Source organism: Canis lupus, chromosome 18 (genome assembly GCF_048164855.1).
Source record: "Canis lupus baileyi chromosome 18, mCanLup2.hap1, whole genome shotgun sequence".
NCBI lineage: Eukaryota > Metazoa > Chordata > Mammalia > Carnivora > Canidae > Canis > Canis lupus.
This window is the reverse complement of record NC_132855.1, coordinates 28,801,742-28,828,894: the sequence shown is the minus strand read 5'-3', so window position 1 is coordinate 28,828,894 and position 27,153 is coordinate 28,801,742. Positions and strand designations below refer to the sequence as shown.

The following is a 27,153-nucleotide window of genomic DNA, read 5'->3' as shown; positions in this document are numbered from 1 at the left end:
ATGGAGAAAAATTTTAGGTTGCAGTTTTATATAACAATATTAAAGGAAATGGTATTTAGTGAACTATAACACTACATAAGAAGTCCAGTTCTACATCCTGTGCTCCAATACCTCAGAAGTTAAAGATCCAGATGTTCTAAAGGATGTGGATCTCAGAATACATGAACAACTAAGAGAAATACACATAAAGCACACTCACCTAGTTTAGAGGTTGAGTGTAAAGAACAGATTGCTGGAAGCCTTAATCAATCTACAGGAAAGGAAAAAAAATAAACAACCTAGGGCTAAGTGTGCATCCTCTTACGTATAGTGTTAAGAATTAAAAAATTCAAGTAATGGGATCCCTGGGTGGCGCAGCGGTTTGGCGCCTGCCTTTGGCCCAGGGCGCGATCCTGGAGACCCGGGATCGAATCCCACGTCGGGCTCCCGGTGCATGGAGCCTGCTTCTCCCTCTGCCTGTGTCTCTGCCTCTCTCTCTCTCTGTGACTATCATAAATAAATAAAAATTTTTAAAAAATTTATAAAAAAAAAAAAAATTCAAGTAATGCTTAACTATTTTAATAAACAAAACTGCTAGTAAAATGTACCTGACAAATGAAAACATTCCTAGACCCAACATTAAAATGTATTAAAATTCTGTGGGGAAAAAATATGCAAAAGTCATAAATGGGAATTCAATCAACAAGAATTTATTGACTATTCACTATTTCATCACATACAAAAAAACCTATATATTAAGCATTAGTTTCCAGATCACTGTCCAAAGAAATAAAGGGATAGTGGCTGCCTATACAAAACACATCATCTACAGTTGAAAAAGATGATTCTTACGCGTTCATAAGCAAAAAAAAATAAAAAATAAAAAAAATAAAAATAAAACAGAGCAACAAGAGAATTAATTTAGTTTAAAAAACGCCATCCTCGGTATCTTTATTGCTCACTACCAAATGTTTCTGTCTCTGGCTATAAAAGTAATACATTCTCATTTTGTAAAGTGTAACTTCCTTCTTTTGTTTTCAGCATCAGTTATAATCAGCCATGAATCCACAATCCAAAGATCAGTTAATATTTTAGCATATTTCCCATTAGTCTCTTTGCTTTGCATACATATTTACAGGTTTTTACTACATAGCTAAAATCATACACTATTTTGCATGATTTTTATTCTAATATATTTCCTATCTGTTTAACAATACTTCCTAAACTTAATGACTACAATACTATTTCAGGGATCAGAAAACTTGTTCTCTAATGAGCCAAAGAGCAACTATTTTAGGCTTTGCAACCACACTATCTGGGTCACAATTAGTCTACTCTGCCATTGTGGTACAAAAGCAGCCATGGACAAAAATACAAACAAATCAGTGTGACTGTCCAATAAAATTCTATTTACAAAACCTGACTATAGTACCCTCCATTTAATAATAAAATTACAAATAACCTAATTTAAAAATGGGGAAAAGATCTGAATAGACATTGTCTAAAGAAGCTATATAAATGACTCAAGCATATGAAAAGATGCTCAATATCATTACCTATCGGGGAAATGCAAATCAAAACCATAAGGAAATGCCAATTTACACCCACTAGGATGGCAGTAACTCAAAAGACAGATTCAAAAAATCATGGGGCACCTGGCTGGCTAAGTCAGAAGAACATGTGACTCTTGATCTCAAGGTCGTGAGTTCAAGCCCCATGTGGGGTACAGAGATTACTTAAATAAATAAAACTTGAAGAAAAAAAGATAAAAGCAAGTATAAGTAAGGATGTGGAGAAAATGGAAGCATCGTAATATAGTGTTGGTGAGAATATCCAGCTACTTTGAAAATCAATTTGCAGAGGATCCCTGGGTGGCTCAGCGGTTTAGCGCCTGCCTTTGGCCCAGGGTGTGATCCTGGAGTCCCGGGATCGAGTCCCATGTCGGGCTCCTGGCATGGAGCCTGCTTCTCCCTCCTCCTGAGTCTCTGCCTCTCTCTCTCTCGCTCTCTCTCTCTATGTCTATCATAAATAAATAAATAAATCTTTAAAAAAAAAAAAGAAAGAAAATCAATTTGCAGTTCTTCAAAAATTAAAGAGTGATAAGACATAGAAATTCTATTCCTATATTTCCAAAAGAAATGAAAACATTTTGCCATTTACAAGGAAAACTTGTAAAGTGACAAGAGTGTACAACTTTACTGTTGCAAATGTCCATTATTTGAATTGTGTCTGCCTTTTGGACAAGTCTAGAAACAGATGATCTATTACTTCTATAGCAAAAAGTTGTAAGAAAAATGGTTAAACTTTCAGAACATATCCCCCATCGTTGCAAAAAGAGTGCTATCATTAGTATTACAACCACTGCATGTACTAGGAACCTACACAACCATACTTCCTCCTCCTACGGGAAAACCCTTTAGGAAGAACACAGTGCATCTACTAGGAACCTACATAACCATACTTCCTCCTCCTACAGGAAAACCCATTATATCTCCTTCCTGCTAACCTTGGGGCTAAGGAGAACAGAGATGTAGGAACACAGTTGCCACATTTCACACCTATGATCAAGGTTCCTTGATCACTTGTATTTCCTTGTGGCTTCTACCACACTAATCTTATCCCCGTTCTCAGAACTTTGCTCTTTTCTACTATATCCTTCATCCCTTTCTCTATCCCACATATCCATTCTTGAAGATCAGCTTTAACCTCAATCCACATGAGGTCTTCCTCGGTTATTCTGGTCCATTTTACCTCTATATAAAAACTGCTCTCAGTACCACACAAATGACTACTTTATTTCTCTCCATTTTAAGTGTTTTAATTTTGTCTCCACCTGCTCCTTCCCTCGAAACAAAACAAATTAAGACAAAGAATCTGTGTATATATCCTAGGAAGGTAATAAATAACCAAAATAGTAACAACCAAGTTAACATTCACTGAACATTTCCTGTGATGTTCTATATGCACTACTCCTTTATATAAACAGTACAACAACCCCATGGGATACTTAACCCATTTTACTGATGCAGAGATTGAGACATAGAAAGTCAAGTAACTTGCTCAAGTATAATCACTGGTATAATCATTGGCTGACAAATACTTCAGGAAATGCTTCTTGGACATCATCTCATTTGCCCCTCACAATTGTTAAGTTTGTTACAAGTATTAATATTATTATTTTACACATATATTAAGAAATTTTAAGTATGTTATAACTCAATGGTACAGATAGAATTATAATATATATTTCCCAGGACTCAGTCCTATATCATAATATTGTATTTGAAGGAGAAATAAAAATACAAAGGTGATCTCAGATTCAACGCCTAACGTTGCAGCCTAGTTCACACCCAGGTTCTATGACAGAGAAATCAAGAGTGTTCTATGAAGGTTTCCATCCCTAAACTGCTACTAGAGTAGCAGGTTCTGGGATCCTGGGTAGCTCAGGGATCAAGTCCCACACCGGGCTCCCTGAGGGGAGCCTGCTTCTCCCTCTGCCTATGTCTCTTGTCTCTCTCTTGTGTCTCTCATGAATAAATAAATAAAATCTTTGAAAAAAAATAGAGTAACAGGTACTAAAAATGTTAACACAAAGTGTTATCATTACAAAGTACTCTCTCACTCGTGATGTCATTTAACCCTAATAACCTGACAAGAAGATATGGGTTATCACCAGACTCTAAGAATTTATGTGTCTTGCACATTCAAAACTATACAGCCTAATAATAGCCCTAAAACTCAAAACTCAGGACTTCAGACTCTAAGTCTATCTTTTCTTCCTGTTATAACTCAAAATTAACATTTCATTTCATGCTGATACTCTGCTCAGCGTAATGAATAAATATGAACACTAGAGCTGAGTGGTTCTAAATCTTTTCTGGATTGATAGGCCCTTTTTAAAATGAAATCTGTAACAATTCTATATATACTTTTAGGACTTAATGGGCCCCTATACAAGACTGTGACTTGAAGGACAAAGGCAATAATAACTTAGCGCACTTGTTGTATGTTCGAGCATACGCAACAGTCAGCACTGAACAACTGAAGTAGTACTCAAATTGTAAAAAGACCTAATTTTCTCGATACTAGCAAAGAAAACAGTCATGGAGACTCTGTAAGATGTACCTTTTAGTCGCAATAGAAAAAACCAACACAGAACAAAAATAAAGTCATTCAGAGAGATAGCACAATCGTTGAGCCTTACTGAATGCGAGGGGCTTCACTTCATGTCATTTTTAGCCTGAAAACAGCCTCAAAAGTAACTTTGTTATTGTGAGCCTTTTATGAATGAGTAAACTAAGGCTCAAAAGAGGCTGATTAATTTGTCCAAAAACTTAAGGCCCATGAGAAAGCAAAGATATAAATTCAGAACAGTCTAGGATGGAAGAAACCTGACTCTCTTCCTGCAATCACTTAAATATTCAGCTTTATAGTGTACAATGTTACAAAGGGGGGCGGAGAACAGAACAATTACATGAAGTGTAAAGAGAAGGTGGTTTGGGGGATCAAAAACAGGGAGAGCATTGCAATGAAAGGTAAAAAAAAAAAAAAGGTAGGAAAATTAAGATGAAAAATCTAGACCATAATATATCTGGTAGGGAATGGAAGAAAGAATACTAGACTGTTAAGAACAGTCTGATTCTAATTCTGACTCTGTCCCAATTCACTGGATAGCCTTGGACTAACCATTTAATACCTCTGGACTTTTTCTGTTGTGAAATTATAAATGCTGGAGAGCATTAAAAACTTATTTCTAAATTCCTTCACAATTTCAAAACATTTTCATAATTATTCTCATACATCAGGGATCTTGTTTTACACACTGTAGTATCTGCAGCACCTGGTTGGTAAAAAGGAGGCATAAAATATTAGCTGAATGGATAGATGAATTTGATGCCAACAATAACCCTGTGAGGAACAGGGCAAGTATTATTATGCTCAATTGACATGTGAGAAAAACCAAGATTCAAAATGTTTAAAATATATGCCCATGGTTTCATAGCTAACTAGTAGAGCAGGATGCAAACTGAAGTCTCCTAATTACTAGTTCAAAGTTCTTTCCAGGACTAAGATTTGTTGTATTTCAATATATATATTTAGGCAGCCAGACACATCAATAATGAACACCTATTCCCATCTTTCTTTTTTTTTTTTTATTCCCATCTTTCAAAAGGAAAAAAAGTCATTAGGATGATGTTATTATAGAAAGTAGTCAATGACTGAATGGAAGAGTTATCTGAAAGAATGAATACCTAATACTCAATAATGTTATATATATGAAATAAAGGAGATAAAATACTAGTTCTGAACTTTGATTACACTTTATTTTCTGTGTTCCATAGAAAATTACAAGTGACACTCGTAATTAAGGCTGGCTACTCTGCAAACATCTCTGTTAATACTAAGGGAGAAGGAGCTCAAATCTATCTCTATAAGTTAGGTTATAGGTTATTATTCAAATCATAAACATTAGTGCAGGTCTCCCCAATGACCTGAGGTTGAGGAACTAACCTCCTAAAGTTTAGGATTAACTGAGTTACGGATGAAAAGTCCTGACAGGTAGCATGAGCTAGAAATATCTATGTGCACAGAGATGAAAATACATTAAAAGCCTCAGGGCAAAGCTCTATTGTCCAAGACTCTCAGAAGTACAAGACTGTATTTCAAGAACCTAAGTGGGGGGATCCCTGGGTGGCGCAGTGGTTTGGCGCCTGCCTTTGGCCCAGGGCGCGATCCTGGAGACCCGGGATCGAATCCCACATCAGGCTCCTGGTGCATGGAGCCTGCTTCTCCCTCTGCCTATGTCTCTGCCTCTCTCTCTTTCTCTCTCTGTAACTATCATAAATAAATAAAAATTAAAAAAAAAAAAAAAAAAAAAAGAACCTAAGTGGGAAAAAATGCGGTTGGTTGAAAAACAACACCTTCAGATTTGAAAGCATACTCATGGCCAGGGCACACAGCTTCCTGTCTCGAGGCTGTAGACGAGCAAGGAAATCTTTTAATCAAAAAAAAAAAAAAAAAAGGAAGAAGAAGAAGAAATTTCAAATTTCTTTCTAAATATAAAATCCTTTCTCTCAAAAATAAGTCATTTCTGTATATGAAATGGCCACCCAAGAAAATCAAGTAGTTTAAATATAATGAATGCTATGGACCAAAATATTTTCTTATAGAGGAGGTAGTATATAAGTGGGTTTTTTAAAGTAGGAATTTTAGTATATTTCACAAAAATTTCTTAGAGCAAATTCATCAAAATACACTTCCTTCTAAAAATAAATAAACTGAAAAGTCTCCAATGATTTATGTTCCTTTGGTTTCCTCTCCCCCTGAGAGGACTTCTATAAGAAGATATGTGTCAAAAGTAAAAGAATAGTTTTACTAAAACTATTTTCATGGCATTCTAATAAAACAGTATCTGAGTAAGAGGTGAAAAAAGTATTCTCAGTAAGTGGGCTGAAAGTCACATGATTGGACCCTGAGGAAGAAACTGACATTCAGACTGAGAGAACAGAGTTTAACCAAGATAAACATTTTGTAAATGTAAAGGTTAAATTTAAAGAAGTACAGGTTTTTAGAGCTCTAGTTCTTTAATCTGAGTTATCTCACAATAATCCACTGTTCTACTTACCTTTAAATAACTAATTTTCCTCTTCCATTTAAAAGTCATTTTCCTTACTGGTATAAACAACGTATTTAAATTTTTCTGCATCAGTGACCTTACCTAGTAGCAAACTGAATGAGTGCATTTTGAAGAGTCTGCCTAATTTCAAGAAGAAAAGATTCATCATCACTTAGTGTGTAATACCAATACTGGACATAGTCCCTCAAGGAAAACTGGATAACCTAAAACAAAATATTGGGGAAAAAATACAACTTCTTAGGATCTATAAAGTATCAGCGGCAAATGAAAACCTGAAAGGATTATTTACCAATTTATATTTACTCTCCACATACTAAATTATGATTTAAAAAACTGCCTTTATTACGAAAATATCAATATGCTAAAAAACCATTTCAAAAAATTTTTAAATTATTTTGGTGTCCCAATTCATCCACTTCCCAAATTTTTTAAAAATTAAAGAGTTATCTTTGGTCAACTCCCACCCCAATTCAGGTTAAAGACAGAGGTTGCAAAAAAATAAATTTTCAGTGCTATATTATAATGAAGAGTTTTAATTAGCTTGATGGAATGAGGTTCAAAATAATGCCAATTGACCTTAATTCTCAAAAAGAAACCATTTTTCCAAGATCATACCATCAGATTTCTTGTAGTCAAATTACAAAAAAAAAGAACAGTTCACTTAATTCTAATACCTTTGATACTGCCAACAATAGTAAATCAGTCAATAAACAGTAAGTGATACAACTTAATGGATATTATTTTTGAAAATCTGATAAACTAAATATGGGTTTATCTATAAAAGAAGTGTTAGAATTTTAAAGAACACATTATAATAATCACATAATCAAATAAACATCAATAAAAATATCAAGGAAAAAGAATTACTTTAATTCTAATTTTTAATATTTTTAATCAAATCAGGTATATTCTTTTTTTAAAAAAATGTCTTATTCGCCAAAACACTAAGCTTGTTCATCAGCTAAAGAGCATTTAACTTTAAAATAATTAGAAACATTGCAAATATGTCAGCAAAAACATTTTTACTAAATGCGAATTCAAACAAAAGGCTTTAATATTACCTCTTCATTATAAATGATTTCATAAATAAGGCAGCATCTTTAAGTACAGAATCCAAGAACAGCATTATAATGAATTTCAAGCATACCACATAAATAGTAAAAATTATTTCCTGGTATTTTCAAAAGAAATACACCTTACAACACAATAAAAGGAATTCAAATACCACATACGAAAACTCACTTGCTGGAGAGGTTCATCAATTATATTGGCACCTGTCAATCTTCTATCAATCTTTATAGTCCTGGCTTCTCGTTTCATTTCTTCTAAGCACTTTAAGGAAATCACAATATTTTATTGCACTGTTTCCTAATTTAAAAATATCTATAGTTTACTTCTAACTTGCTACTCTTCTGTCATCTTTAAGTCCATCAATAACCTTATTTCTCAAGGCTCTGGTACAAACACTATATCTCAAATTAATCCAACTAGACGTCCAGAAAAAAAATCTACTGTTATCCTCAAAAATATTAAAAATCGGCAAATATTATTTAGATTGTGAGAAATTTTGAAGTAGGAAAGGCTTCAAATTTCTACTTTTCCTAAAATTTGCATTCCTCTTAAGATCTAATGCTACAAAAGTTTTAAAACGCATTTTCTAAGCATGATCAGAAAGTCTCTCATAAGTTTATAGTGAGCACTAGTAAGTTATAGGAAAATCTACCAAGCCATATATAGATGACCATACTATCATCACTTCACAGAACAAAACTCTGAGGTTTTACATTCCTTTACTCTATTTACCTTAGGAATCCCAGTTGATGTTGGAGGAAGAAATGAGTGTTCACACTGCTCTAGGTACTTCTCTGAGTTTGTTTTTCCAAACAGGAGAGTCACCACAAAACCCCTGTGGAAGAAAAACTTTAATTATAGATACAAAAACAAAATTTTATTATAACTTAACACACCTATTCATCAAATATATTTTTCAGATTTAATAGTTGATTAATCACTCACCAAAAAATCCGCTTTTCACTTTGGCAAGCAAGGCAAGTAACTGGCAGTTTTGTTATGTTCTAAAGTTTAAAACAACCATAAGCATTTTGTGAATTTATACATGAAAGCCTTTCAAAGTTTTCATATAATACATTTCATAAAGAATTCCAGGCGGGCAGCCCAGGTGGCTCAGCAGTTTAGCGCCGCCTTTAGCCCAGGGCGTGACCTCGGGATCCCAGGATGGAGTCCCGCATCGGGCTCCCTGCATGGAGCCTGCTTCTCCCTCTGCCTGTGTCTCTGCCTCTCTCTGTATCTCTCATGAATAAATAAATAAAATCTTAAAAAAAAAAAAAAAAAGAATCCCAGGCAACAAGTTTAAACTTTAGGAAAATCAGCCCTCACTAAATAAGTAGGCTAGTTAACCAAGGATAAAGACAAATAGGATCTAAATCTAAAGCTAAAGTCACACATTTCTATAGTTCTATTAACTAAGTAACATGAGATAATAATATAACTTGCCACTATAAAAACAGAATAAATAAATAAAAGCTATGGAAGAAAAAAAAGAGAACAGTTTATAATCAGACTGGAATTTTAAAATACATATAAATACATCCTAACGGCTATTTTTAAAACAATTATAGACTTGAGGTAAGATAAAAACTGGTTTAGAACTGCTTTATTTTAACTACTCACTAAATGCTACCAGTATTTCCTATATTTAAAATTTACCGGTTAAATCTAAGCACCACTAAGAAGCTAAGAAATCCATAATAGAAAAACGTAAAATTCTAACTTTATAATAATCTCACAGTAATCTCACAATGATTCAAACGCTGTTGTGACAAGAAGGGAACTATGAAAAATAAAATATGGGTCAGCTTCAACTACTACAAGGAAGATTCTCAAAGTCCTCTGCTTTTTGTGGTGATCTGCTTTTTTAGTTCTCAAGCACCACAAAAGCTGAAAGATAAGCTGAGAAAACAGAGTCAAAATCAGCCCATGTCATCAATCCTGTTTTAGTTTTTTTAAAAAACCTGGCCTTGGAATTGTCAATAAAGTTCACCTGTCTTGCATCTGATATTCTTACTAATAATCAAGTTGGTCCTATATTTAAGTTCTATCTCATGATAAGAACATTTACAGACACAATTAAATGCTTATATTAACAATGTATTTCTAAAATTATTATCATGAGACAGACTGATAAAACAGTAACATCTGTCTAAGGTATAATGGTAGGAAGTAAGCTAAGGAATGGTCTAATCTTACAAAGAACTTAATAGTTTCAGCTTTAAGGTTTAAATAAAAACAGGTGCTACAAATGACTGCAACACCCAAAATAACATTAAATAACCCATAATACAGTATGAATAGTATCCCAAATAACAAAAAAAAAAAACTCTAAGTGATTTTCCTTCCATATTATCTCTTCCATATTATCTCTATATTAGAAAACATGGAATTAGCTTTGACTATCAGCACAATATATACATTATCAACCCTGTAGATGGTTAACTGCAGAACTTAAAAAAAAAAAAAGGTGGTTTCCATAGGAAAATGTATTAATTCATCTCAAACTTGCATTTTATGAAAAAAGGTATCTTTAAAGACCTACACAATAAAAAACAACCACTAAAATCAAGAAACGGTTATTCTATGAAATATAATGATCTTACCTGAGTTTAATATTTAAAAGCTTACATTTGCTCTTGAAATCCATAAGTCATTAAACTATACTAAACTACATAAAAGAAAAACAATCATTCTTTGTAATTAGAGGCCAAAAAGGAAAGATTTGACTCAGGTACTGTGGTACTCATTGACCATAACTGAGTAATCTAGAAATGCTTCACTAATCCCCTGAGATAATTTTGGGAGGCTTTGTAGTATTTAAATTGAAGTCTCCTTACTATGGCAGTGAATTTCACCAAGATTAATAATCTGGAACAGAACATCAGATCAGAACATTTATATACACTATGAATTTAGAATTTCAGACCCTACCATGTGACTCTTAATATTATCTAAAGAAGTTTTAGTGCCCCTGGCATACTTGCCAATATCTTATCTAAAAATTTTTACAGAACTTTAGAAGTATCTAAAAACAATTTTGATTACTCCCTGATAAATCTACACTCAAAAAGGGAACAAGAAAGGTTATCATGACTTTGAAATGCATGGACTCATCACCTTTCCCCTCTTCCAAAACTTTATATGGAGCACTTTAGTGTTTGAGAAATGATTCTCCATCCCTCTAACGTCCAAGAGTTCCTAGGGTTTCTGCTGACAAATAAAGCTCAATTTTCTCCCGTTCTGAAATATTGGGAAATCGTCTGAAATCCTGCTTCACTTTTGCCAAGGGTTTATTCAATTTATGAAAGAGAAGAAACCTCTCCTTTTCAGAGAAACATCTCCTTTCCAATCAGTAAAAGCAGTCATGACCCCCTCAGAGAGAGGAGCAACCATACAGCTATGCAACCATTCTGCTCCAATCTTAATTTGTGACAAAAGAGTGTAATTGAGGAAGCCCAGGGGGCTGCAGATTTATAGTCTTCAATCATCTTTTTAGTCAATAATAATATTCAAAATTCCATTTATCTGATTCCTGTGGCTTATTTCTTTATTGTTTCAGTGTTCAGTACTATTTCTAAGAAATTATAATGAAAATATTAAATCTAAAATAAATGTAGTTGCTTGATTTGATTCTCACTTGTTCCACAGTGGGTGCACTTCCTCTAAAATGACCACACATAACTTTCAAACTCTGTCATGAAAGAGGTGGGAGGTGGTAAGAATATTCAGAAGCCATTCCCTGAGAGTCTTATGCAGTCTTTCAGGCCACAGTTTATATTTGCTATTCAATTCAGCAAAGTTCTTTAAACCTGTAAGTTCAAATGATTCCTTCAAATATTGGGGGGGGGGGGGGGGGAGGGGGTCTCAAAAGAGGTTTTAAAAAGAACTCAAAGGTATTCATTTCACAATTACATAAATGTATCTTACACATACATATACATACACACACAGAAGCATATATAAAAATATATCTAGTAACAATAAAATACTTAGTTCAATGAAGCTACCTTGGTTTGAGCATCTAAGTAACAAGCATCTACCTCTCTTTTCTATACTTTTCTTAGGTGTAATTCACATTTGATACCAAGTGCTCTGCATAGGAAACTATACTAAATCACAACTGAAACTTCTCTTGTAAAAGTTTATCAACTCAAAGTAAAGCATAATCAAATAAACAAATGAAGAGAAAATGGCAAAATTAGGTGCTTGAATTTTCTGTAACAAAATGAGAGCACTCACTAAGGAAGTAAGTGACATTATTGTATAAAGTCTAATTAATGAAACAGTATTTTCTATACTATGTGAAACGTGATGAATCATCTCAATTTAACTTATTTTATTAATATTATAATAGGTAAAAAATCTTCAACTTCAAAACGTAGTAACACCAAAAGGAATAAAAAAATCTTTAAAACTTTAAAAATCATACAAAAAAAGTCTGTCTCATCAAAAATGGAAAATTTTTTGAAGATGACTACCCATATTTCTGGTACACCTAACAATCGCCATCACTTTTATTTTATTGGGTATCAATTTTACTTTATTTAACTTTGGTAAAAAATAATTTGCAAAAACAGCATTCACAAATAAATCATACTACCATTTCTCATGCTCATTTTTCTTTTATTGAGGTCTCATGGTCATTTGTTTCAATTTCTAACAAAAATATGACATCTGAACTATAAGATTATCACTGAGAATACTTACCCACCCACAAAGCAGAGGATATAAAAGGCCAAATAAAATATTACAAAGGGTCCAAAGGTTATTAGAGAAAGGACAATGCCAAGGCTTCCCCATCCCCATATGGATAAACTGGTCTGAAATAAAGCAAAGAAAAAAAATTATTTTTAATAAATAAATGAATTAAAAAAGAATCAAAACTTTTACATAGTTTTACATTTCTCCTTTTAAACACATACAGTGGCTGTTTCAGGAATTGTTATATATTTACTTTTGAAAATGTTAACTACATTCTTGGAGATTTATCTCCAAGAAACAATATACAAAATCTATATGGAGAAAGGGATTTAAGTACATCAGAAATGATTCTTTTTAAATCTAATGGCAATGTAAATGCATATCAGGCAATTATTACACAAGTTGTTGAATGATATGCTGAAATGAGAAATACCAAAGAAAAAGTACTTAGAAAATCATTTATATAAAAAGTAGACTATAAAGTTGTACCTGTTTAGAATATTCCATTTTAAAACTAAGTTCAAATATAACTATAGCATAAGAAGACATTTATTAAAAATTAAAATTTCAAGGTAAGAAATCCACATCTCATTGGAAATTGTTTCTTTTACTCAAATGGTGCACAGAAATTTGTAAAACTGTAGCTTCCAATTTCAATTACCAAAATATACCATGAGCTCAAAAACATCTCCAAAAATTTTCAGCCCTTAAAAACAAAACAAAATAAAAAAAAACCATTTTGTTTAGAATTATACTGTATTGTATATTTAAAATACTTCTTTTGTTGAAGGCAAACTGGATTTTAGCAATTTAAGTAATTATGAATAAATGAACGTATTCAATTCAACAAATTCCTACATCCATTTGCCTTGTGCTGTGAGGTATACAAAGGAAGTATTTGTCCCATTCCTGCCATCAAGGAGCACAGAGAAGAATGTCTTACAGGAATGAAACAATTAGACACTGAACCAAAAGAAAATAATAGAAAGCATTATAAGATGCTAAAGTGAACAAAATTAATGACCAAACAGCTATGGAATAGACAATAAGTTCTATGGATTATAAGAGAAAGGACAGTTTTATTTATTCACTCATTCACCAGTCATTGACTGCTTTCTATGTGCCATAAGCTCAAGGTGCTAAGGGAAACCACAAGGAATACAACATCCTCATAAGGCTGCATTCTAGTAAGGAGAGAAAGACAAGCATACTCTAGTAAATTTATACACTTACGTTAAGTTTACAATCCAGAAGGGGAAAAAAAACACATGATAAATAAATTTATAGTTGTATTAGATGAGGATAAGTGCATGGAGAAAAATAAAGTAACTACATATGGTTGCTATGTAAGTTATATATATGTGACTATATAAGAAGATCTCAACAAGATAACCTATAAACAGAAATCTTACAAAGGATTTATTTAAGGAGAATTTATAATAATGAATCCTCCTATTCAGAGTAATATTTCTCTACTTATTCATATTCTCTTTTATGTCACTCTGTGGATGTTTTTAAAAATTTCTTCTTTTACATAAGGCTGGTGCAATTCCTATTCATTTGTAATTTTATTTTCCTTTTTCCTCACCCTGGCCATTTTTTTTTTTAAGATTTTATTTATTTATTCATGAAAGACACAAAGAGAGAAAGGCAGAGACATAGGCAGAGGGAGAAGCAGGCTCCAGGCAGGGAGCCCGATGCAGGACTAGATCTGGAGACTGCGGATCATGCCCTGAGCCAGGGGCAGGTGCTCAATCGCTGAGCCACCTAGGCGTCCCTACCCTGACCACTTTTTAACCAGAGAGCAGAATGCCCTGCTAATGAAGTTTCTGCTCTGCCCTCATGATCTCCTCCCTGAATGAGCTGGGGATACTACTTCATCTACAGAAGTGATCTCTGACTTTACACCAGAGCTAAAAAAGTAAGCCAAGGGGATTTAGAATAAAGGACAGAGCAGTCCAGTCCCTCTGATAATACTTCGGCTGAACACCCAGTACCTGGATCCACACTACAGTACCGCCAAATGCCCAACTATGGAAGGAAACCAGATGCTATTTCTCAAGATTCACCCAAAACTTTATCCAGTGACTTCCCTGCAGAGTCCTCTCTCATAATCTCTCAGGAAAGCAGAAACCAGATTATGACCCAGATATTTTATTCAAACTGCTTACTTGAATAAGATCTGACCTAATGGAGATGCTGATCCATTATGTCTGCATTCTTTCATTTCCAACAAGCTAGCACAATTGTTTAGAACTAAAGACAACTATATATTTACAATATTATTCTTTTTTTACAAAGTTAGATCTATTGCTTGCTAGCCAGTATTTCAAAACTAAACAACTTACGTTTGGATATATTAAGAGGTTTTAAAAATGAAACCAAGCAGCTACCTCTGTAGATAAAGGAAAAGAGCATAATAAATGTAATATTTCTTCTTCTGTTTGAATCATACCCTCTCACAATTAAAAAAAATTTTCAAAGAATCAAAATTAGTTAATATGGGGGAAATTATTAAATGCAGCAGTTAATTAACATGGGGAATTGCTCAAATATCTCAAACGCAAGTTTTCAGAATCTACCTCCTCTCATTTGAAAATGGCAGCAAAATGATCAAAACACAAATTCTTATTCAGTCAATAAATATTGTCAATACCCACTACAATATGCCAGATACTAATGATTTAAGAGTGAAAACAGATGTTATTGTATTTAAAAAAACAATCTACAAAAGTAGATCCTTTCTTTGAAATGTTTATATTCCATAGACTAATAAATTGCACATTTTTAATCAATCAAGTCAGGTGATCATTTGCTTTGTAGTTAATCACTTAAAATAGTTAACTTTAAATTTAAAACTGTTCATTGAAACACCAGAATAGTGAATTGTACAACACTAGAAAGTTTTGTATTATTCTCAGCATTCCTATATATATATATATATATATATGTATATATATATATATATATATATATTTGTAATTGGCTAATATTTTATATTTGATTAAGAAAAACAACTCATCTTATATCATACAGAAATTGAGTTCTAATTATTTCCTAAGATGATACAAGATGATAAAATTTAGGATCACTGTGGACCATATCAGAAACTCTCTACAAATTCAAGCAGGTATTAATTACCTCAAGAGTGGACCTAACATTGAAGCCAAAAAATAGAAATATATCCCTATTACAGTTATTTACATCAAAATAATACTTTATTATCATTTTTCTTCTCTAAATACAATAATCGACACTAAAATACCCTTGCTATATGATTCTCTAGAATCCCTAACTCAACAACTGGGCATTGAAAGAAATCTTCAGGATCATCTATTCTAGTACTTCTTAAACTCCAAGGATCTTAAATGCAGGCTCTTAAAATGCAGATGCTGGGATCCCTGGGTGGCGCAGCGGTTTGGCGCCTGCCTTTGGCCCAGGGCGCGATCCTGGAGACCCGGGATCAAATCCCACATCGGGCTCCCGGTGCATGGAGCCTGCTTCTCCCTCTGCCTGTGTCTCTGCGCCTCTCTCTCTCTCTGTGACTATCATAAATAAATAAAAATTAAAAAAAAATATTAAAAAAAAAAAAAACTTTTAAAATGCAGATGCTGATCTATTATGTCTGTGATTCTTTCACTTCCAACAAGCTATCAGAACTGTTTAGAACTAAAGACAACTATATATTCACAATTCCACTTAAATTAATCTCTAAGTCCACAAAACCTTATTCACAACTCCAAAACCTAAAAAGCTTTGAGAACCACAACTGTACCAAACATTCTACATACTCTATCTCAGTTATTTCTCAGAACAACTTACAAAGTAATCAGGAAGTCAGTACAGCACAGGGACCAAACAGTATGGACCCTGGAGTTAGACTGAGTGCAAATCCCAACTTCACTATTTATTAGTTGGGTAATCACTCATGCCTTAATTTCCTCACCTATGTCATGTATCTGTTGTAGGGAGTAAATGAGTCCAGTATCTAGTGTTCACTTTTACCTTAATCACTATCCTAGTCTAGCAACAGAGAAACAAAGCGAGAAGCTTTTAAAAAACTGCCAAAGGTCATGCAAACTAATAAGTAAGAGTGAGATTTGATCTTAGGCAAATCCCAACTCCTTATTAAACCTTATAATTTGTCACTAACAACTGCCTGAAGTTAAATCACAGTAAGAAAAAAATACTAAAATCATAAATGAGTGCTTTCTTTATCCAAATGTTATTTATCTAAATGTTATTCAGTTTAATGTCCAAATGTTATCCAAATGTTATTCAGTTTAATATCTCCAAAGAAATCAGTCAGAAAATGACTTGTAATGAATGTAATAAATCCCTAGTCTGAATATGAAGTATATAATTTTTATTACTAGACAGTCAAGTTAACTATGTATACCCTATATAAATAATGGAAAGAATTTTAGTTTTAAAGGGTGTCAATTTATTAGTGTCCTAACACCTATATGTATAATTTGGCCTTTACCAGAGGGACACACAGACATAAAAAATGATCCCTGCTGTCAGGATGCTTAAGAACCAAGAAAAGACAATGCAGAGGATCATATCTGCCTCCTGACGATAGAAAGCAAGTGGAAATAATTTATCCTGTAATATTTTATGCCTATCAAGTCCTACTGACATTTATCTTACATGATCCTCACCACATACTTTTAGGATAGGGAAGATAGCATAATACAGTACTAAAAAAGTTAGAAATTATAGGTTCTAGTCTGCCACTAACATTCTGTGTAACTTCTGCAAAATCACTCTCTTTGATCCAGAATTCCCATTAGCACAATGAGCAGGCTCTCAAGTCAAGTCTAGCTGTAGCAGAATGGTTAAGTAACTTTCCTCATAATGACACAGCTATTTCGATGCAAAGCTAGACTTAGAGTCTCCCGGCTGAAGGTGGAGAATGGAGCTGAGTAGAAACAGCTATTTCAGATCACATAAAAAAAAAAAAAGAATGTCAGAGCTCCCAGAAAATGAATGTTGGACTCTGGAGTCTCATTAGAATGGGTCAACCATACTCAGAATTATAATAACCTGCCGTATGTGAACATGTGGCACAGCATAGCCAGACAGGGCTGAGAATCTTTTTTTTTAATATATATATTTTTTAATTTTTATTTATTTATGATAGTCACAGAGAGAGAGAGAGAGAGAGGCAGAGACACAGGCAGAGGGAGAAACAGGCTCCATGCACCGGGAGCCTGATGTGGGATTCGATCCCGGGTCTCCAGGATCGCGCCCTGGGCCAAAGGCAGGCGCCAAACCGCTGCGCCACCCAGGGATCCCAGGGCTGAGAATCTTAAAACTGGTAATATATCAGTGCCAACTTGGGTCATTGAAATCATGAGTTTAACAACAAAAGTACCCAGCAATTATAGCCTTATTGCAACTATAAATTGTTTTCCTTCCACCCCTTATTCCATTTACAATAAGTTGGAAGTTCTTCTCCAAGTAATTTCAAGAGCATGTACTCCTGACATAGAACCTGTCTCATTCAACATTATGTAATTATTTAATAATTTTAACCAAAGCCTGGTACAAAGAAGCTGCTCACTAAAAATGGAACTATTTAATCTACTAACTAGAGAAATGAAATGGAGGGAACAGAAAAAGAAGGGAGAGGAGAAAAAGGGAAGACAGGGGAAAGGGGAAATGGCAGGAAAAAGAAAAAGTCTAGGAAAAGTAAAAAAGAAAAGGAAAAGGAAACCTAAATTGAAGTGCTCCTCCATCCCCCACCTTCTGGCTTTAGGCAGAGCTATACATTCCTTCCAGTACAACCCACACCCAATTCCCATCTCCAAAAAGAAAAAAACTGGACTTTCTTTGTTCTTCCATGAGACTGATATACAAAAATGCATCCTTTTGGCTGCCTCAACATATGCTGACAGCAACTGACATCATTACTTCCTTTACAGGGAGAAAGCCACAGAACAGCAACCACACAATTATTATCAGTACATTTACTGAGGCAACTGGTTCCAAACCCCTCTTTTCAAAACCCCAAGGATAAGGAAATAAAAATCCTCTTCTACTCACTATTTAAGATACCTCGCATATTCCTGAAAAGATAATCAAACACTATTGTGATAGGGTGTTTTCAATTTAGCTGTTGAGCCAGAAAAGATAGAGGGTCTGCAGAAAGGGCAGACACCCCAATCAATGATCCTGGTCTCCAAGATGGCTAACTGCCCAGCTGGCAAAAGTTAACAGCCACTAGATACCTGGATAATTTCTCCTACCTCTCCCAACTAGGGGGTGTATTTTTACTTCTTTGATATTAGAATCCTCTCCCTTACAACAGAAGTGTATTGTTCAACTGTTATACATTTTCAAGAATGAATTATGTGCAAATATATAGATGACCACCTGAACAAACCTTTCACTTGCTTTTAGAGCAGCAGTTACAAAAGGTCGTAGGGACGCCTGGGTGGCTCAGCGGTTGACCATCTATCTGCCTTGGGCTCAGGGCGTGACCCCAGAATCCCAATCAAATCCCACCTCAGGCTCCCTGCATGGAGCCTGCTTCTCCACTCTGCCTATGTCTCTGCCTCTCTGTCTCTTTGAATAAATAAATAAAATCTTTAAAAAAATAAAGTAAGTAAAAATAAATAAAAGATCGTAGACTATCATACAATTAAACACAATTAGGACTCCTGGCATCCAATTACAAATATAAGCTACAATAAATTAGTGTTGTTTTTTTAAAAAGATTTTATTTATTCATTCATGATAGACGGGGCGGGGGGCGGGGGGGCAGAGACATAAGCAGAGGGAGAAGCAGGCTCCATGCCGGGAGCCCGACACTGGACTCAATCCCAGGACTCCAGGATCACACCCTGGGCCAAAGGCAGGCGCTTAACCGTTGAGCCACCCAGGGATCCCCAAATTAATGCTTTTTAAACTAAATTCTATCAATTACAAAATACCTATACACAGTTTGAAAACAATAGTGAACATTCATAATATGTATTTATTTATTCAGGATAAAAACTAAGCTAGGCTGCAGACAGACCTCCTTCTCATTTCCATAGCCCATACACTGGGAATCACTAAACTGGGGTCTTGAAGTAACTACAGTATTGAAAAAAAAGCAAAAGATTCTATTTACTGAACACTTTCTCTTATACAGGAAAAATCATAAAAGTATCTAAAATGTAGATGAGGCAGTATTGCAAAGAACAGTCTTGATAGACAATAAATACTCAAAGCCTCAAATTGAAAAAGTGCTTTACTACGGTTTCCTGAATTTCTAATAAAAAGTCTAGTAGATACACAAGGCTAAAGTAAATTAACCAAAAGAGCTTTTCAGAGACAGCATATTTCTAGCTATACATATTGTTTTGGAGATAACTCAATAAATAAAAGTAAAGATATCTTTAAATAATAAACCTTCAATCTCCATCAAAACAAAAAGAAAATTATTTTCCTCATGTTTCCAATTGGCAGATGAAAGTCTATCTTTAATTTATGAATGAGACTGATATGTGTATATACATGACACACGTGTATATGTATGTATATATATAATACACAAGAAATATTCCCTTAAAAATAACTGATTAAAGCAAAAACTTTAAAGCTACCAAACAAAAAGACAGTTAAATCTCTAATTATATGCTACTAAAATCCATCAAGATATCAGAACAGAAAAAAACGATCCTCTGTATTTTGCACAATTTGTAATTTTTTTGCATCAGTATATTTACCCTGATTATTTTTTAAAATTCAATTACACACTAGTAAAGTATATATAGCTATCATTCAGCTAAGAAAGGGATAGAGTTATAAATATACACACAATAGCTCATTTTTTTTAATGTAAGGATATACAGAAACTTTAACTGATATATGAGGAATAAAGAAAATGGGGGCAGAGGAGACAGAGATAAGAACTAGGTATCTTGTGTAGATCTGATTTTGTGATGGTATAAATATTTTTACATATAAAAAGAATTTAAAAAGCCATCTCTAAAAATCAAAAGCAAAGTAAAACAAATCTAATCATATACTAACAATGTGGAATAACCACACAGAGAAACTATTTTAGGTGATTTTACAATATAGTAATTTAACTGTGGCTCATTAGTGGTATGTACTCTAAGAACAACCACAACAAAAATCTAATATTGCTTCAGTAAAAAATAGTTTTGACAGTTCCACTAAAGCAAACCAGGGCTACTAGAGCAATGGCTGATTCCAAGCCTGGGGAAGAAAATGAGTTTAAAATGGGCCTGCAGCACCTTGACATACCAGAAAGCTACTAAAGACTTCTAAGGACATGTCAAAAGGACTCAGGAGACAACATGAAAAGGGTTCAACTGGCTAAAGATGGAATCACTAAAAATAATAGCTACATTGTACTGGAGCACTTCAAACATGAAATTCATGAAATCAGGAAGACTTTCTTTTTATCACCTTTAAAGGAAGCAACTGTGTTTGAAAAATGGCAGAGAATTAAGCATTTATCAAGGTAATCAGAAAGTTTGTGAAAATCTAGCTTCTCTTTAAGGAAATAGTCCATATAATAACGAAATAAATGATAGAATCAAAATAGTATCATATTGCAATCCTTAATATATTAAAGATCTAGCAGAGGAGGGAGGGAGGGTAGGAGAAAGGGAGAGAGGGAAGGAAGACAAACCAGGTATCATACACCTCTTGGGAGAAAAATGCACACTGCCATCTATGAAAGAGTCCCGTTGGGGGGAAAGGGGTATCAAACCTGAATATGATTTTAGGAAATGCAGAAGACCAAGAAACTGTTACAATAAGCCACACAGATGAACTAAGCAAAATTCGTACTATGAGAAACACTAAAGGGCAAAAAATACCCAGTTCCTTCAACAAATAAAGGGCCCAGGTGAAAAAAAAGAGTAAGAGAAGGAGGGCAAGGGAAGGAGAGGAAGGGTTTGGAATAATCTGTGGGTTACAACTATAATATGTAGAGCTTATTCTACTTGATTTTAACAGAAATACAGTGGTTAAGGAAAAGAAAAAGGAGGATGAGGAGAGAAAAGAGAAATTGGTCATTCTTAATATTTTCTGTATATTTAATGATATAAAGTTACTGCTTGTTTTTTAGCTAATGAAATGATATTATGGTTATGTTTTAACAAAGAGAATCTTTGTTTTACAGAAATATTTTGAATTATTTACAGATTAAATCATATATCTAGAATAACTTCAAAAATAATTCTGTAAGTAGAGACTGAGGGAAAAGTAAAAAAAAAAAAAAAAATGGTGTAGATGAAATACAACTGGCCATGAGTTGATAAATGTCTAAGCTGGGCATGAGGACAGGGAATTCATTATAATAGTCTTTCTACTTTTTATGTTTGAAATGCTTTATCTAAAAAATTGTTTAAACACATACAATCACAAAATTTACTTACTTAGCAAAAACTTGCATTTCTTACAGAACAACTGTAAGAAACATGCTCCGTGTTTACACCCCAGGAATTAACCTGGGATTAAAAATTTTCTATTATTAGTTCATAATAAAGCAATATACACTTGGTTATTCAAGTAAGAAAAAGATTCTTTTAATTATGAAATGAAGGTGTGCCTAGGTGGTTCAGTTAAGCATCTGACTCTTGATTTCAGCTAAGGTCATGATCTCAAGGATGTGAGATCAAGCCCTGCACTGGGCTCCACACTGGGCATGAAGCTTGCTTGGTATTCTCTTTCTCTCTCTCTCTCTCTCTCAATAAATAAACTAAGTCATGATCTTAATATGCTACTTTATGTGTGGCTATGTGTACATTTTATATAAGAATTACTGTTCTTCAAAATAATTATTTAGGGGGGGTTTCATATGATCCTGTAACAATTAAGTAGCAATGTATTTGTTATAAATTATACAAAGATGAATCAGTTTCTGGCCTCAATATGCTCAGCAATTAAATAAGTAAAATACACATGTAATGATAACATAAAAATGTGGTGTCACAGTAAAAAGATTAACAAAATGTTTAGGAATAGAAAAAAGATAAAGCCTCCAGAGCTTAAAAAGTATTCAAACTCCTTTGAGTCTTCTACAGGCAATTTTGCACTCAAGATAATCTCTTCTCTTTACAGTTACCCACTTTTTTCCATCAAAATGGTACCATCCAGGGATGCCTGGGTGGCTCAGCGGTTGGGCGCCTGCCTTCAGCTCAGGTCATGATCCTGGGATCCAGGATCGAGCCCCACATCGGGCTCCCTGTGAGGAGCCTGCATCTCCCTCTGCCTGTGTCTCTGCCTCTCTCTCTCAGTCTGTGTCTCTCATGAATAAATAAATAAATCTTTAAAAAAAAATGGTACCATCCAAAACTGATTACAAACCTTCTTAAAGTTCTGGTAATTTCCAAAAATAAAAACTCCAAGTGAACAAAGATTCACAATGCTAAGGCTATTCAAGAGTGTGCCACAGAGAAAGTACTCTGACAAAAAGCAGAACAGAGAATATCATTTGTTTACTGAACTTAAGCCCAATGTTCAAGGCTATGTATATTTTTATGTCTAAATTTATTTAAAGATTCCATTTATAAACGGTAACAAAGTAAGCTGTTCGGGATAAATGCACCATTTAAGAATTTCCAAAAAACTACATGTAATCAAAGACATTCTTTTCAACAAATAATACTGGAAAAAACAAACATCTACACGCAAAAAAAAAAAAGTGAATCTAAGACAGCTCTTAGAACTGTCATAAAAATTAACTCAAAATAGATCACAGACCTGATATGAAAGTAAAAGACAAAACTGTAATACTTCATAAGATAACATAGGAGAAAACTTAAATGATCTTGACTATGGTGATGCCTTTTTACCTATAACACCAAAGACCATCCATTTAAGAAGTAATTGATAAGCTACATTTCATTAAAATTAAAAACTTCCACTTGATGAAAGACATTATCATAAGTAAAAGATCAGCCACGATTAGGAGAAAATATGTGCACAAGACACATGTGAAAAGGAGTTAAACTCTTTTGAACTCTTAAAACGCAAAAGAACAACCCTAATTTAAAAATCAGCCAAAGACTATATATAATAGACACCTCCCCGAAGAGGATACATTGATCGCAAGTAAGCATATAAGAAGATATTACACATATATCACCAGGAAGATGTAAGTTAAAGCCAAAATGAGATACTACTACACATCTATCAAAATGGCAAAATCCAGAACACTGACAAGGACTCAGAACAACAGGACTTCTCCTACATTGCTGGTGGAAATGTAAAGTGGCATTCTGAAAGACAATTTTGCAACTTCTTACAAAACTAACTATACTTTTATGGTATGATCCACCAATCACATTCCTTAGTATTTACCCAAAGGGACTGAAAACATGTCCACACAAAAACCTGAAAATAAATGGTTACAGCAGCTTTATTCATAAATTCCAAAACTTAGAAACAACCAAGATGGTCCTAAAGTAGGTGAGTGGATAAATAAACTGTGGTATATCCAGACAATGGAGTATGATTCAGCACTAAAAAGAAATGAGCTACGTAGCCATGAAAAGACACGGAGAACCTTAAATGCACATTACAAAGTAAAAGAAGCTAATGTAAAAAGGTTACACACGATATGAGTCCAACTATATAATAACATTCTGGAAAAGGCAAAACTATGGAGACAATAAAAAGATCAGTGGTTGGTGGAGGGTGGGAGGGGACAAGATGGGGAGATGAATAGGTTAGAGTACAGAGAATTTTTATGGGACTGAAAATACCCTGTGTGGTATTATGATGGATATAGGATATTATACTTCTGCTCAAACTCACCAAATATATAACACCAACAAGGGTGGACTCCAAGGTAAACTATGGACTTTGGTTGATTATCATATGTCAATATAAGTTCAGCCTCAACAAGAAAAATACCACTATTCTATGAGTGATATATAAGGGAGGCTATGCATATATGGGGGGGGGGGGGGGGGTAAATGGGAAATCTTAGTACTTTCCTCTAAATTTTGTTGTAAATTGAAATCTGCTACCCAAAAAGTCTTTTAAAAACTACATACAAGTAATGACAAGCACAAAAAGATTTTTTTTTTTTTTAGGATTTTATTTATTTATTCATGAGAGACACAGAAAGAGAGAGGCAGAGACATAGACAGAGGGAGAAGCAGATTCCACGCAGGGAGCCCACTGTGGGACTTGATCCTGGTACCCCAGGATCACGCCCTGAGCTGAAGGCAGACGCACTCAACCTCTGAGCCACCCAAGTGTCCCACAAAAAGATTTTACAAAGGGAGAAAATGATAACAAGTTGGCACCAGTCATGTATTATAATAGTTTATTATGATAAACTATATAAACAGTCAACCATATCAATGCCCAAAAGAAGAAATGTTGAAAGTCAAACAGCCCAAAATTCATTCTCCTCTTAATAAAATGTAAAAAAAAAAAAAAAAAAACCCACAAAACTATTTTTACATATTAAAATTAAATGTTAAGGCTCATTTCATAGGGTGCCTGGGTGGCTCAGTGGTTTAGCATCTGCCTTTGGCTCAGGTCATGATTCATTTCATAGATTTCACAATCTCTCATCTTACTCCAGGGAACTAGAGAGAAATGAGTCTGATACAGAAAACCTAAGAGAAACTACAAACGTAAGATATACTTATCACATAATTATGGAAAATTATTAGATGATCAAGATTTTAGGTGATATAATACATTAACACATACTTCAACTAATTCCACTTCAACTCCTCTCTCCACCTAAAGAAAATCACACTTCCTTTAATCAGGGGCACCTAGTGTATAAAAATCTCTCATAATCTAATCTGATATGCTCAAAAGCCAATGAAATCAAGAATTAATCAACACATTCTAACCTCTTGTGGCATCTTTTTTAAATATAACTTTTAACTGTAAGATCTAATTTTTATAGAAATGCAATTTATTTACAAGGTAAAGCTGTTACTAAAACACACAATCAGAACTATGAAACTTGCACTTCTAAGAATCATTACTCCTCACTCCCACAAAGAACAAAGAGAAAAGCCAAAGGTCAGTTCAAATAAGTCTCCCTGATTTTCCCATGGAATGAGTAGGACACTTCCTATAAAAGTTCACTCAACAAAAATAAATAAATCAGGATAATACAGTAAGCCCTAACAAATCACATCCTGAGATAATTTAGTAAATCAGGTGTTCTGAACTTGAAACTGACGAAACATTATTTCTATGGGTTGCATTCTTGGGACAAAACAACAAAGTAGAGTGACAGAGGGTAAGAGAGAAAGACAGAAACAAAGGGACAGACAGAGAGAGGAGAGGATGTTTTAATGCTGTGCTTAAATACACAGGATAAAATAACAGAAAAATATCTTCCCTAACTGATCATGGTATCCAGGATCAAGACCTCAGCAACTAAGGAGCTGAGGATAACAAGAATACACTATCAGGATACTTACTGCAGATGAGATAAGTCTCAGCCTATTTGACTTCATGACCCAATCAATTTTTATTCAATCTTCCAAACCAAGGGATGGAGCCTGTCTCCTTTGCCACCGTAGTCTTCTGTGGCTTTCAGTCAAGTTTCCTCTCTTACCCTTGTATGCGATAGAACAAAACACGTCTCAAATATCTCAGTTTGTGATGCTGGTTGATCTCTGTTATGAAGAATTTAAGTTTTAAGAAAGGGATCAAAAACTAGTGGATTTTATTTCGCCAACATAGTATTTTATTTTAATTCTGAATAATCATTTAACATACCACAGACAAATCAGGATTTCTGGCTTTTCTTAAAAAATGAAAAGTTTGGAATCAGTGGAATTATATCCCTGCAAGGCAACAACTCCCACGAAAATGAGCCAGGAACTCCTCAGTATTGCCACAGTACCAACATTTGGTTTAAGGTTTATCCGATTTTAAGTCTAAGATATAGCATATCATCATAACGTCACAGCTGTTTTAAAGATGCAAAATACTGATCGACAACTATGTCATTAAAAGTGGGAAAACAAAAAAGAGAGCCATCACCATAGCTTTTTAAGCCTGAGTAATAACTGACAAACAGCTAGTCACCCCAAACAACATATGGGAGAACAGAGTTGGGGGACACTGTGTTTATGGTTTCGCTTTGTGGATGGAGTCAAGTTCACTAAGGGGCGTGTTGCAGGTAATATACAAGATTTCAAGGGTGAGAGTAGCCAGCAAGCAACTGGATATGGTAATACAACTTATTTTCAAGAGAATACTCTGGCTAGAGATAGAGAATTTGAAGTTATTGCCAATGAAGCAGAGCAGGAAGAGATCAGCAGGTCAAGAATAAAATACTGGTAACAGCAATATTTTAAGGGGCAGAGAAAGAAAAACAAAGCCCATGAAGATGATTGAGAAGGTATAAAAAGAACCAGGAATGGATGGAGTCCCAGAACCTAAAAGAGCAGTATGTCCCTAAGAATGAAGTAATCAGTAGTATCCAAAAGTTGGAGAATAAATCAATAATATAAAAACTACTAAATGTCCAGCGGACTTGACAACTAGAAGGTAACTGATGATTTTACTGAGAGCAGCATCACCAGAGTGGCAACATAGAATCACACTGCAGTAAGTTTAGGAAAGAGTAGTAAGAGATTTGTAGTATATCAGGCTTCAGGGAAAGATCTAGTGAAAAGAGTACAAGTGAGGTAGATATGACTCAATGAGCAGTAGATGAAGGGCTCATAGGTACAAAAGATAGCTAGACCTCTAATTAACTGCAAGAGGGACAGCTGTTCCCAAAATGTAAAGTTTCTTTTAGG

At 34.2% G+C, this 27,153-nt stretch overlaps 1 protein-coding gene across 9 annotated transcripts in view; it reads right to left on the bottom strand.

The window, feature by feature from the left end:
- Positions 1 to 27,153, bottom strand: part of SNX13 (sorting nexin 13) — a 180,668-nt gene that overhangs the window by 125,589 nt on the left and 27,926 nt on the right. For 6 of the 9 annotated variants that reach the window (XM_072783853.1, XM_072783854.1, XM_072783851.1 and 3 more), the window contains 4 exons: positions 12,395 to 12,507; positions 8,420 to 8,522; positions 7,859 to 7,948; positions 6,698 to 6,819 (listed from right to left, as the gene is read on the bottom strand). In XM_072783853.1, the coding sequence (XP_072639954.1) occupies positions 6,698 to 6,819; positions 7,859 to 7,948; positions 8,420 to 8,522; positions 12,395 to 12,507 (428 nt within the window). Of the gene's footprint in view, positions 1 to 6,697; positions 6,820 to 7,858; positions 7,949 to 8,419; positions 8,523 to 8,632; positions 8,692 to 12,394; positions 12,508 to 25,821; positions 26,020 to 27,153 lie in introns of all 9 variants that reach the window. The other 3 variants (XM_072783856.1, XM_072783855.1, XM_072783857.1) reach the window with 3 other exon arrangements.